This window comes from Pempheris klunzingeri, chromosome 14, assembly GCF_042242105.1.
Source record: "Pempheris klunzingeri isolate RE-2024b chromosome 14, fPemKlu1.hap1, whole genome shotgun sequence".
Taxonomy (NCBI): Eukaryota; Metazoa; Chordata; class Actinopteri; order Acropomatiformes; family Pempheridae; genus Pempheris; species Pempheris klunzingeri.
The window spans coordinates 9216946-9230219 of NC_092025.1; the positions used below are offsets into that span (position 1 = coordinate 9216946).

Consider the following 13274-nt stretch of genomic DNA (forward strand, 5'->3'; position numbering starts at 1 on the left):
AAATCAACCTTCCACAGTTGAAGATGCATTCGTGAAAATACCTGTACATGCACACATGCATACAACCACACATATCTTTAAAGATCCTAATTAAGAACATCTAATCCTCCACTGGGAGCTCAAATTAGTCACCGCAGCAATAAATCTAGTGTGAACACCTCAGATTCTGCTTTTCTCTTAAGATCTTAAAAGGCTGATTGCACTTTTCTAATCCTGGCTGTGAATCCTACTGTCAGACTACTGTAATAGAAGACATGTGAATATAATTTTAACATAATGCTAAAAGTCAGTGGACAGTGGGCAGTTTAACGTTGGTTTTGAAAACACAAGGACAGAGCAGGCTGATGTAGAATTGGATGCAGTTGACAGAAGTGCACAGTATGCACCGTGTGCCCTAAATTGTGCTCCAAAACAATCAGCTGGACTCCTGGCTCCTGTGCAGCATGATCTGTCCACACACGCATCCTGAAACAAAAGGGGTTGGCCACAGACCTTTGGCTCACAATTTCTCCCTCTAAGCACCCATCCCCCCCCCGTGCACCTCTGGATCAATAAAGAGAGGTCGCATAAATTAAGTGGAAGTCTAATCTTATTTTGTAATTGCACCACATAGCATGTAGTCGGCACCAATCAGCTGTGTGCAATGAAGTCTAGTAGTAGTGGATGCAGATGTTCCCACTGCAGGTATGACTTTGCTTCAAATGCGGCATTTTACAAAAACCTTGGCATGCAGTCACATGTCTGAATAGAACAGTGCACAAATCATCTGATTTGGGCTGTAATGCAACCAAGTAATTACCTAATGACCGTTGTGAGTGACTCACACACTGCATATCCACCTTGAACATGTCCATGCAGGACAGAACCATTTTTTTTCCGCACAGCTGGTCGCCATCTCATAGCATTATTAGAGGGAGGAGGTGGAGAGCAGAAGATTTATATGGACATTTAGGGGTCACAGTTTAGAGGCTGAGTGTCAGCAGAGTGAGTGGTCTGTTTAGTGGTTCGGATCACACTGAGACACAGCGCCTCCAAGAGGACCAAAGTCCACACTACAGCTCTCGTGTCAGAAAAATAAACCATGCAAATCTCCCCACTGCTAATTGGTAATAATCAGATTTTCATGAAGCGTGTCAGGAGTGCTTTACTGCGTTAAAGCTGCCACATTGCTGTCTATTGGGATTTTGCTTCCTATTCTAAGAAAGGAAAAAGAAAAAGTGTAAATAATTCTGTGGCCATCTGCCACAGATTCACTGACTGAAAGTGGAAAGAAAGTTGTGGAAAAATTAGGAATTTACATAGATGTTCCCTGCGGAGTCTGGGTCGTATTCTGTTTGACAGGATCAGGCAGTGCCGGACCACCTGTGGTCTTAATCTTGACTTCTTTATTCACGTATTTCATCCTCACACCTCCGCCAGCTCATTACTACTGATGATCTGTGCCTGTGTGCATTTAATATCAGGATAAAAATATGATCCTACACACCAGCTGAAAACTTTGTCATTAGTCTATTAGACTAATGCCACATTGTAAATGTGTGATCCTTTCTGTATAGTTCAGCTACCTTTCCATCACACTACACAACTGTGGAAGGATATGGTATATGCATGAAATGTTCTGAATAAAGTAAAAAGGAAACTGAAATAATAATAATTCCCTTTCAGCTGACACACTACTCAGTCTGTGGAGACTCCGTTTCAAGGCCTTACAGTGCATAATCACGTTAGCATTCAGTTTCAAGCTGGCATTTGGCCACAGGAGCCATTACAGAAATATGCAAACAGAATCAGGACTTCAGTCACATGCCTAATAGAATGAATGAAGGGAATGCATTAATAAAGGTTAAAAGGAGAAGCAGCATCCTTGGTTTGCTTCCAAAAATGTAAATTTTATGATTCAATCCTCTGGATAATCATAAAGTAGGTAAAGCTTCGACTACAAAGTAAAACATGCACATGTTCTTATGCTGAAGGACAAATCAAATTCCCTTTGCTGTACAAATCATATTTTTTAATTATGCTTCTGATGTTCTAACACTGTAGCTACCGCACAAGTTCAAATTTCAACTCTATGTAAGATTATTTGTCAATCATACAAATATTCATATTTCATCAACTAAAGTATTGGACAAATTAAAAATGTGTCCTTATAACAGTGCTGGATGGAAAGTCTGCTCTTTACAATCACTGAGCTCCATGTACGACGTGTGTCAACTTTTATTTTCCAACCTTTTTTTGTCATAGTGTGGGGTTTTGGTTTGGTGTCACATGGGATTAATTAGTCAATGGAGCATCACAGTTATTGCACTTCCTCCCAAGGCGGACATGAATGTCTGCACCAAATTTCATGGACATCCATCCAACATTTGTTCAGACATTTCAGTTTGGGCCAAAGTGGGTGTACTGTGTTTTGTCACGCTGAGAGATACCATGCTGAAATCTTATTTTTTATTTATCTATTTATTTTTTGACCAAAGCCCAGACGCTCTCAGCCCAGTATTTATAACTTTTTAAAAGTCAGAAAGCACTGAGATAGATTTTATGAAACATCAGATAGTGTTGTTTTAGTTTTTAGACACAAAATAGATTCTGTATTTAAATTATTCAGATCTGACAAAAACCTGCACCACTTTTCTCTGAGAGCCCCCCTTTGGTGCTCAGTTATTCTTCTCCATCTGTGAAGTTTCTTTTTTCTGTGTAACAGCTTCAGATTTTACACCTCGATGACATCACTGTGCGCCGTCCACCAGGAAGCTCTTTTTCAATTTGCAGTTCTCAGCGTGGCCATCAACACCCAGCCGTGTGCACCTGAAAACAAAATTAAATGTGTTAAATCTGTTCTCAGGACAAGGTTGACTCTACAGGACAATGAGTATAATACATCAAATTGCCCTTCTGTCGGACAAGATCACATTTAGTACACAGGTCTCAAAGTGTAGAATATAGTGCTGCTTTTAGCTGTTGTAACAACACCACAGAAGACGAAGCAATGAGTTGACATCACCTGTAATCTGCCCCCTTGGGCCACCAGATGTTGCTGTTGTGCAGTAACAGCCCATTGAGGCTCACAGGGGGACTGATAAGTATCTGAAATTATCTTTAAAAAGCTGCCAAACAAGCTGTATGTCTCTCTTCTTGCAAACATATGCATTTTGGAGATGCAAAGTTTAAACACAAGAGAAAAAGTTTGATTGATGTTCCATCTGGCTGCAGAAAGGATGAGCTGTTACCACTTAAGCTGTAGAAAAGTCCGTGGGTGTGTTTCGCTCTGAGCTCAGCCCCATGTGGAATTTCTCATCTGTGTGTGTTTACACCATTTACAGGTTTGCTGGATATTTTTCCCATGTTCAACACACAGCTATTTATCAGCTGGTTGAACATGAGCAGTCCTCCAAGTAACACCCCTCTAACTCTCCCCACCATGTCAACCAGTTCATTGCATATCTTTTAGAAATGAGTTGCTGCCAGTAGATGCTTGAGTAAATAAAAATAGGAATACCTGTGCGTAAAAATACTTCATTACAAGTCCTGGATTCAAAATCTACTTAAGCAAAATTACTAAATTATTATCACCAAAATGTACTTAGAGTATCAAAGGTAAAAATATTCATTATGCAGCATCTGGTGTATTATCATCATGACTATATTACTGAATGGCTACTGTTTATACATTCAAGCAGCAATTCAATGTAATACCAAGGTAAAGTACAACCACCTTAAATTGGTGCTATAAATATTATAGAAGATTGAAAGAAGGACGGGCCAGTTGTGTTACTGTTTAAAGGAAGAATGATTGTTGGATTAAAAAGTAATGACAATGATATGATACCCGTATTGAAAATAAATGATGAGTCTCAGTCCATTCAGAGGGGATCCATTGCTGGATCTCAAATATCAAAATAAAACTGAAACAATTGATGGGTTATCTGACAAAATATGGAAGATTTAGAATGCCTAAATTAAAACAAATCAAGCTATTAAACAAAGTTAAATACAATATATGTTTTGTATTTGTGTATATTTCTTATGCTCATGTATGCCTGTATGTACTGAATCGTCACCCCACTGAATCAACTGATGGAGGCCACAAGTGAGTTTGGAATTTTGTTTCTGCTCTGGACAACTTATGTCGCGGTTATATTAGCATTGGCTGATTGTTTTGTTGGCATTCTAACCCAGATTTGCATGCCAAGGTAAAACAGAGTGTACAAATATTACAGCAGTGGTCATTTAAAACATCTAATGATGTCGGTTTGTTGGTGAACTCATCACAGATGCTGGTGATCCACAGGACAGTAGTCAACATGACAGGGTAATGCAGTTGCCAACAGGAATTAACGTTCACTGATTGCCTTTGTGCACTTTTCACTAAATCACATGTCAAAAGGCATTTCCAAAAAACAACATCCATAGAAAAGTTTTGTCTTGTTTTGAACATGAACTTTGAACTGCACTTAATTCACTTTTAGATTTGTTTCAATTTAGGCATTTTATATCTTCCATACAAAAGCTACATCTGGTTTAATGCATATTTCTAGAAATACTATGACTAATCCTGATCCTGATCCTCCTCTTCATTCTCTGTCCTTTTGAGGTTATACAATATATTAACAAAAAATAACTCAAATAATGAATTAAAAAAGAAAAAGTGGTGACAGTGGAGGCCGAAGTTGCTAGCTGACTGCCTCTGAACCTTCATTCAGGTGCAGCTTGTGTGCAGGAAAGAGGAAATAATCTGCTATGAAACCACCACCAGGTTGCGTTAGTCATTAACCCTGCAGATTCCAGCTTCCTGTTTCAGTCTCATTACACTCATAACTGAGTGTGATGTAGGTGAAATGACACAAAACATGGCTGACATGAATGTGTCTCAGCATTTCTCGACGCCCAAGTCTTCATGACCGATGGGCTCACTCGATGACTTCACACATTGCCAACTCCTCATAGTGTTATCACATCTGATGTCATCTCAATGCCCCGCCAAGTCCTGACATGCTCCTGTCGAGGGGGGTGACGTTGTTGAAATGCCTCGGAGGGAGTGCCTCTCCTTGTTGTCATAGAAACCGCCTGGATGTACAACGGTAGCGCCTGTGCACAAGGACAAGTCACCTCCAGCTGCCAGAATTTACATTTTGAACTATATTGGGAAAAAAAAATGTTGTGATGTGTCACGACCTGTTTCTCCTCTTCCTCTTTATTGTTTCTTGACCTGGAACTCAACAGAAAGGCGGGAATTCACATTCCACAGCTGCCAGCTTCCTGTTTCAGTCTCATACAGATTTGAGCGGAAGCAAACATCACCAGTTTGAATTAAGGCAATAAATAATCTCCTACATGTGTTTCTCTGCTCTCTAATTACTGTAACTCCCTTCCTGTGTTCCCTCAAACTGCACTGTTCTCGAGGATTTTTACCATCCCTCCCTCCCTCCCTCCTAATCCTGTCTCCGTCCTTAGTGGTAGAGGGAGAAATTTGGAGAATTCTTTTCAGTGACCACACCAAACTCTCTAGTCACATGCTCTCTTTTTCCTTCCCGTCCTTCTCCTAAATAAGGAATTACAATTTGAGTGGGGGAAAAGAAACAGAGCAAAGGGGCGGGTCATAGAGTGAAATAAGAGGACCTGAGGGCGTATCTCTCTCTCTCTGACTCTCTCTTGCTCCCTATTTCTGTTGAATGTAGTGAAGTCATATATTTCAGACAAGAGGGTTTGCTGTATTTATGTAGCAGTCCTGTAGAGTGCACTCTGCACTGTGTCAGAAAAGAAGAAGAACAGCGGGAGCACAGCAACACGCGCCCAAACTCACCTGTATTCACCTGAAAGCTACCACACAAAGTAAGTAAACCCTCCTGTTCTTCTTTTCTCCTGGTCTCATTTGTCAATCTCAGTTTTCAGTTTGCTGCTGAGGATTGTGGCTAACTCTGTGCAGGAAACGTGAAGAAAAAGAGGTGTAATGTATCATACACCCCACCCTGCTTCTCTGTCTCTGCCCTGTTGCTCATGTTTGATCATACACAGAATGAGACGGAACGCTGGGTTAATGTATAGTCCTTTCTGAGTGGATTAGGCGCCTTCTGAATGACCCACAAGTCTCTAAATTCCTGTGTTATGAAATCCAGTTGCTGATTTACCTTTGCTCTCAGCACTCTTCTCGTGAGCTCACTGCAAAATGCGAGGCCTCGCGGCTCCAGCTTCAGCCGCTGACAAATCTCTCATCAACATGCAGCCAGCACTGTCTAATAATATATAATTTTCTGGTTGAACATATGCCCTGAGCACCGTGCTGCTGGTTCAGGATGTGGCAGTAAAATCCCTGCACGTGTTTGTCACACATGTTGTCACATTTATGACTCATGGTAAAGTTTTTACGTGCGAGTGAGTGCACAGAAACTTAAAAGACTGCGACTTTAGGTGGTGGCTGGGCTGTTCTCACTATCTTCAGTGATAAGAAATACAAAGTGCTGAATTAACAGTCTGGATCAGCAGCAGCTGGACAAAGGGAAACATGACCCTGAACACTGTAGGAATCAGTTCATCTGTTTAGGCTTCAGAACAACCATTTAGCCTTTTGAAGGCTTGAATGTAAAAAAAAATGCATTTTTTTCTAAACAAAAACTCTTTGAGTAGAAGGGGTAATGAATTGACTACGGGTGCAATAGCGGGAACGTTGTGAAACATCTTGTACTGGATGACTGGAGGTTACTATGATACAAATGTTGAAGAATTTGGGCGGGGTATAAGAGTGACGGTTATCAGAGTAAAAACGGGAGATGCATCTGAGTAAGATTTAACCCTCAAGAAGCACCGAGGAGCTGATCAGTGGGCAGACACAGAGGATAGTTGTTGCTCAGACAGTCAGGCACTGAAGAGTGCTGATGTGTAAAGGTAAAGCAGAGGTTTACTGGAAAAGCACATGTGATCTTAGAAATATTAATGTAGGGAGAAAGTAAGTTACATCATTGTGCAGTAGTTTGGTTCAGTTTACTATGGTTTGCATAAGAGTAGTAGAACTAAAAAAAATAAAAGATTACAGTGTGATTTGTACTGCAGCTGAGGCAGTTTGCTTTGACTGTTGACATGAAACAAATACTACCTGAACGGTGAGACCATTTATAATAAACCACAAGACACATTACTCACTGTATAGTAAATAATGCAATGAGTAGATAACAATAGTTACACACACTCACAGAGAACAAACAGTTCAATATCACTGATTAACAAATATAATGATTGAAAATGCATGTCAAAGCATGTATGAGCAATGCATCAACCAATTTATGAGACGTAGAAATTACACCAGCAGCTTCACTAGCACACACAGGTATTTATTGACATCTTGGCTGTGACTCTATGATTACAAGATGTTGCCAGTAACTACTTGGCCACTCCCAGTTGATTTCTAAAGCTCACTGGTCTATATAATCTTCCAAAACATGCACTCAATCACCTCTACACACTATGCTTGAATGGTTCGTGCTATTATGGTAGTTTGCAGTCTAGTTCATGATAAAATCAGTCCTGTGCATGGTAGATATGCTTGGCACATATGAATAGCTCACAGGCCAGAGTGCAGGTTAGATTAAGGGTTAATCTGAAAGAGTAGATTCTCTGACTTCATCATCCTCATCGTTTACTGCGTGCAGAAACAAGTCCTGTTTGCAGCTGTTGGACGTTCTCTGGGTGTGCCAGGACACCACAGAGGGAACTCCTCTAATTGAGAAAGAGACTGGTGGAGAGTTTGGATGTTAAGATGTTTACTTCACCCTTGTTGCTCGTTTTGGAATAACTCAGCGGACAGGAAGACACTTCTCCTCCACACACTCACATCAGTGCTGCAGCTTTGGACAATGAACAGACACATGAGTGTGATCTATGGCAGCTAGGGCTCCAGTGTGGAGCTGTTAGACACAAAGACGATTTGTCAAACTATCAACGCATATTGTGTAAAGCAGCCAAGCCTCTCTTATACAATGGATGTGATGGGCAAATAGGAAAATCCTTTTTAAAATACAACACAATACAACGGAAAATATTTCCCTTCTTTTTGCAGAACATACATACACATATACAATATACATTTGTGGGCATGTACTTGGACAGGAATCAAGAAAAAAAGTGAGAGCAGGAAGATTTGCCTATCATCCATAAACATCTCCATATGTTATCTGCATTCCTGGAAATTCAGAATTATTACTGAGATGTAATAACTCACTTATTCACATCTGTAAAAGTGATAACAGCAACATAGTGGTGAACATGTATGGCTCATACTTTCATGACGGATGTTGTTTTTTGGTTTGTTTTTCACATAAAGGCTGTTCCCATGGTGAACAGCAGTGTGTTGTTTTGTTTAGAGTCTTGTACACACATAGCTACCTTTGTCAGGGAGGGAGGAAGGAAGTGACAGCTGAATGAGCAAACAGGATGCAGGGAGCGGGGCGGCTCTGCTGAGGCCAACAGGAAGCTCATACTGCATTAATAAGTGAGACAGGCCAGCCATACCTACACACAGAATACAACAGGATTATAATTCTTAAAGACATTTAGCATTTTCAACTTCCACAGTACAAAACATTCTTGTTGAATAATGACTAAATGATAATGATACACACAAATATAGACAAACTTATACTTCTGTCCTCGAATCTTCATTGACTTCCTTTCCTATTGCCAAATTCTAGCCTGGTTTCCGTTCTAGTGGACAGTCGAGATGATTGATATCACTCTTGCGTTTGTCTGTTAGTCTGCAGTTAGCTTAGCTTAGCACGAAGACTGGATACAGGGGAAAACAGCTGGTCTGATTCCGTCCAAACGTAACAAAATACGCCCTACCAGTACCTCTAAAGATCACTGATAAGCATGTGCTATCTCATTTGTTTAACTCATACAAAAACCCAAGTGTAATAATGAATGTTAATGAATAATGTTTTTACAGGGTATAAGGTGCCAGACAAGTGTTTGGCTGAGAATATAAGATGTTATTGAACCTGGAGTTGAATTGTAGTTTTTTACACTTCAGGTTTTTGCAGTGATTAAAAAGATATGATATAATGTGTTAATTAGTGAGCTTTGGAGGTGCTGGTCAGCCAGTCAGCCAACCTTTGGCGCTGGGGACCAAGCAGTGAGGCAATGAGGAAATAGGAGTGGTAGATAATAACCTTGGATTTTATTCACCCTCAAAAATAATTAAAATTACAAGCCAAGAATGTGATAACTATAAAGTTGTACAAAATATAACTATACTCAATATAACAGCAACTTAACAAGTTAACTGAACAAACTGACCTCACGCAATGACACATGAGAGAACCTATATGGTGGCTTGGCAAGTGGCAAACAAGACAGACAACCAAAGCACAACTAACTGACTGGAAGTGGCCTTCACCTTTGGACAGAGAGAGCAGTTTCCCCCAGTTTCAGGTCTTTACACCAAGCCAAGCTCACCAGCTCCAGGCTGTAGCCTCGTATTAAAGACGCGACAGTGGTATTGATCTCTGCTAGAAAACAAATACTTGCATTTCCTAAAATGTTGAACTATTCCTTAAATCATCAGCCTTAAAGGACCCATATTCTACACATTTTAGAGTTCGTATCTGTGCTTTGAGGTCCTATTTTTTTTTTTTCATAGTAGACGTAGCTGCTGTAGCTGTTTTCAGCCTCCATCTGAATGCTCCATTTTAGAAAAACAGAAATAATCTGCTGCTTCGCTCTTCGTGTTACCGGGAGCTGGTGTTAGTGAGGAAAAAACAACAAGGTGGATTCAGGAGGTTTTCAGTGGATGGAGACAGTCAACCTGCTGGAGGAGGTCACATGATCAACAGATCCCCTTATGACATCACAAGGGGAGCCTAAGTGTGTTTTCACAAACATTTACTGAAAGATGGAGCAGTAGAAAAAGAGAGACAATAGTTTTTCCTCATAGTTTGGCTGTGTGTGGGCACAATGAGGACACATATTTATGTTGAAAATACATAAAAAAGTGCATTTTGCATAATATGGGACCTTTAAATTCTTGATGTCAACACTTAACACTAACCTTGACTGAATTGTATAAAATAACCACCATCTGAAAAGTCCCCTTGAACATGTGGCCACACTTTGCTCACTTCTGAAAAGCGTCTCATTCTGAAACCAAGAGGTTCTTACAAAAACCGAACACATAATAGAAACACATTCACACACACATGCACTCATGAAGAGAAGACGAAATTCCTGTTTGCTCTGACTACCAGCCAAGACTGTGGGTGGGAGCAGGGCAGGGATTTGAATGGGAGTGTTGTTACATCTGATATTGAAAAGGACACGATACACTGCCAGGGAGCAAAGTTTGCTCAGCTACCTGCCTATTACACTAACACCACCAACTTTCCCTCCCAGCAGTATCAGCATGGCAAACCAAGGTCCCGCCTATGGCCTGAGCCGCGAGGTGCAGAGTAAGATTGCTAAGAAGTACGACGCGGAACTGGAGGAAAGGCTGGTGGAGTGGATCATCGCCCAGTGTGGCTCTGGAATCGGCCAGCCTGAGCCAGGCAAGACCGGGTTCCAAAACTGGCTCAAGGATGGATGCGTGAGTGTTGGCTTTGCATAATTCTAAATACAGCATTGTAATTTGCATTGTTTAGAGAATATTTAGAGGGATCTGTTTATTCACTGTGTGTCTAGGTGTTGTGTGAGCTGATCAACAGCCTGTATGGAGCCAACAAGCCGATCAAGTCCATCAAGACCTCCAGCATGGCATTTAAGCAGATGGAACAAATATCCATGTTCCTCAAAGCTGGAGAAAACTATGGAGTCACCAAAACTGATATGTTTCAGACTGTAGACCTCTTTGAAGGTAAGACAACCAGCAGAACTCATCTGTATTACCACAACAGAGTCTTGTTAAGCGTTTTACGGCAGTGGAAGGAAGTGAATGAGGCTGTATTCAGTGGTGGAGAGCACAGGTCACTGTCTCTTCTCTGCATGTGGTGGGGGCTCTGTTCATGTCAGACTGTTGCATGTCTTCAGGCAAGGACCTGGCTGCTGTCCAGAGGACCCTGATGGCTCTGGGTAGTTTGGCTGTCACAAAGAATGATGGGACTTACAAAGGAGACCCCAACTGGTTCCATAAGTGAGTTTGAATGTTTTCCTCGCTATGCATGTGTGGATAGTTGTTCAAACGAAGGAGGTTTCATGTCGGTGCTGACGACTGCGATAGAGGACTGAGGGAAGTGTGTTTGTATCTGTGCAGGAAGTCCCAAGAGAACAGGAGAGATTTCTCAGAGGAGCAGCTGAGCGAAGGCAGAAATGTCATCGGCCTGCAAATGGGCACAAATAAAGGAGCATCTCAAGCTGGAATGGTAGGTTATGGACAACCCAGGCAGATCATCGGCAACAACCCCTGAATGCGATCAGTGCCAAAACCCTCCTCGTCCTGCTGCCCTCTGAAAGGCAAGCAAGGATGGAGACCTTAGGCCACGAGGAGAAATGTAACCTGACTGTTTTCAAGACAAAACTGGACCAAAACAGGGACCAATGAGGACATGTGCACATACACAACACGCACATCATGTTGAGCACAGATACCTTTAACAGTACCAGTAAACAATTAGACAGAGCATTTTACATAGAAAATTGTAAATAGTATTCTAAATGATCATTCCAGTTGTTCTGCATGTTTTAACTCACTATCTAAGCATCTAATGTGCTTAACATGTGCTTTACCGCAAACCATAGATTTTAGATTTCATACCTTCCAGGCATTCAGACGTTCCAGTTCATTTCAGTTCACTATAAAATCAATAAAACCTGCTTGAGAGAAGTAATCACCGTTTAGTTGTCTGCAGTCTTTATTTACGTTCTTGTAGCTTGCAGTCAGGAACTGTTCAAAACTCTCCCTGCTGGTGCATTCAATGACACACCACTTGAGAATTGAGAGATTTGAGAATTTCCAATGGATGAAACAATTAAATCCATTATTTATTTTTCACCGTGTCCTTGTTCGCTTTTTGTTTGCTGCCAGTGTTGCTCCTCTATCAACCTATCAACTGGTGATCAATTCTTGGACGTCATCGTGTCCTTGAATGCACCACCAAGGAGAGTTTTGAAAAGGTTCCCTGCTTGCAACTGCGGGACAACACAGCTATAATTCAACTTTAACAATGATGAACGATAGAGACAAAACCAGACCAAATCTAAAATGTGTTAGAGGATCTATATCAAGCAAGTTTAAAGTCTCATTCACTGTGTGCTGAAATGAATCAAAACAAGCGGCAGCCTGGACGGTAAGAAGTGTATGGAGTGCTGTGGTTTACAATAATGTCAAGCATAACATTTGAAGTTTAATAGGTTACAACATGCCAATGCATCACAATAGTCATGTATAAGTAATTTTAGAAAGTGAGTTACCTTGTTTGAAAAACTTTAAAGAAAAACATGATATACAGTGATGTGTGTGTGTGACTCATTTCTAATGTCGTTGGACCCTCTTTTTAGACTTTAATACATCGTATATAATGAGGATGATTTTGAAATAAAGTTTGATTTACCTGTAAAGAAGCCTCTTGTGTGGTGAATAGATAAACTGAGACAGTGTAAGGCTTTGTCCTCTGATAATACTATTGATCGCATGTGCAACAGTCACTGTGCTGTGTGAGTCTTCATGGTATGACAACACAGGTTAAGAAGAGATTAACTAATGTACATAGCAACCCACGATAAACATGTCAGAGTTTCTGCAGGTGACTATAGCATACTGCCAAGCCTTGTTTGCTTTAAAGCTGAGCTGTACTTCACACACAGATAAGCAGATATAGAAAAGAAAGAAAATGGGGGGGGCAATCTGCCCAAAGGTGGGAGGAGAGAAAATGATGGGAGGGAGTAATGATGGGTGTGGATAAAGACTTGGATTTTTCCAGGCTGGTTGGATGGAACGAGAGAAACAAGGGGGATTCGGAGGAGGACTATCACTATCTCCTGCCAAGGTTTTGTTTATACTGTGCTTTTGCTTCAGCACAGACTAAGCTGTTCAGCATGAACTGACTCGGAAAAAGGCCGGAGATGGAGAAGAAAAGCAGGAAGGAGAAGACACAAAAAGAGTAAAGTTTAGTTTGAAGAGAGAAATCAATTATAAAGAAACAGGAAGTTCCTCATTTAAAGCAGAAACATACAGATGGAGTCAAACATGGGGGATTAAGGTGGCTGGGGTCAGAGGGAGCACAGGTCAAGACAGAACAGAGGACGCAAGAGATGAGAGAGCATTTCCAAAAAAGGAGTGGTCATTGCAGAGCGAACAA

The 13274-nt window shown here is 41.0% G+C and overlaps 1 protein-coding gene across 1 annotated transcript in view; it reads left to right on the forward strand.

Annotated features, from left to right (window-relative positions):
• The window catches only part of LOC139213353 (gap junction delta-2 protein-like), a 34024-nt gene extending 21624 nt beyond the window's left edge, over positions 1–12400 (forward strand). Inside the window, exons 3-7 of the mRNA XM_070844031.1 lie at positions 2705–2802; positions 10381–10567; positions 10663–10834; positions 11008–11110; positions 11231–12400. Coding sequence (XP_070700132.1) covers positions 2705–2802; positions 10381–10567; positions 10663–10834; positions 11008–11110; positions 11231–11384 — 714 coding nt within the window. The 3' untranslated portion in view covers positions 11385–12400. The remainder of the gene's footprint in view (positions 1–2704; positions 2803–10380; positions 10568–10662; positions 10835–11007; positions 11111–11230) is intronic.
• Positions 12401–13274: the final 874 nt, after the last annotated feature.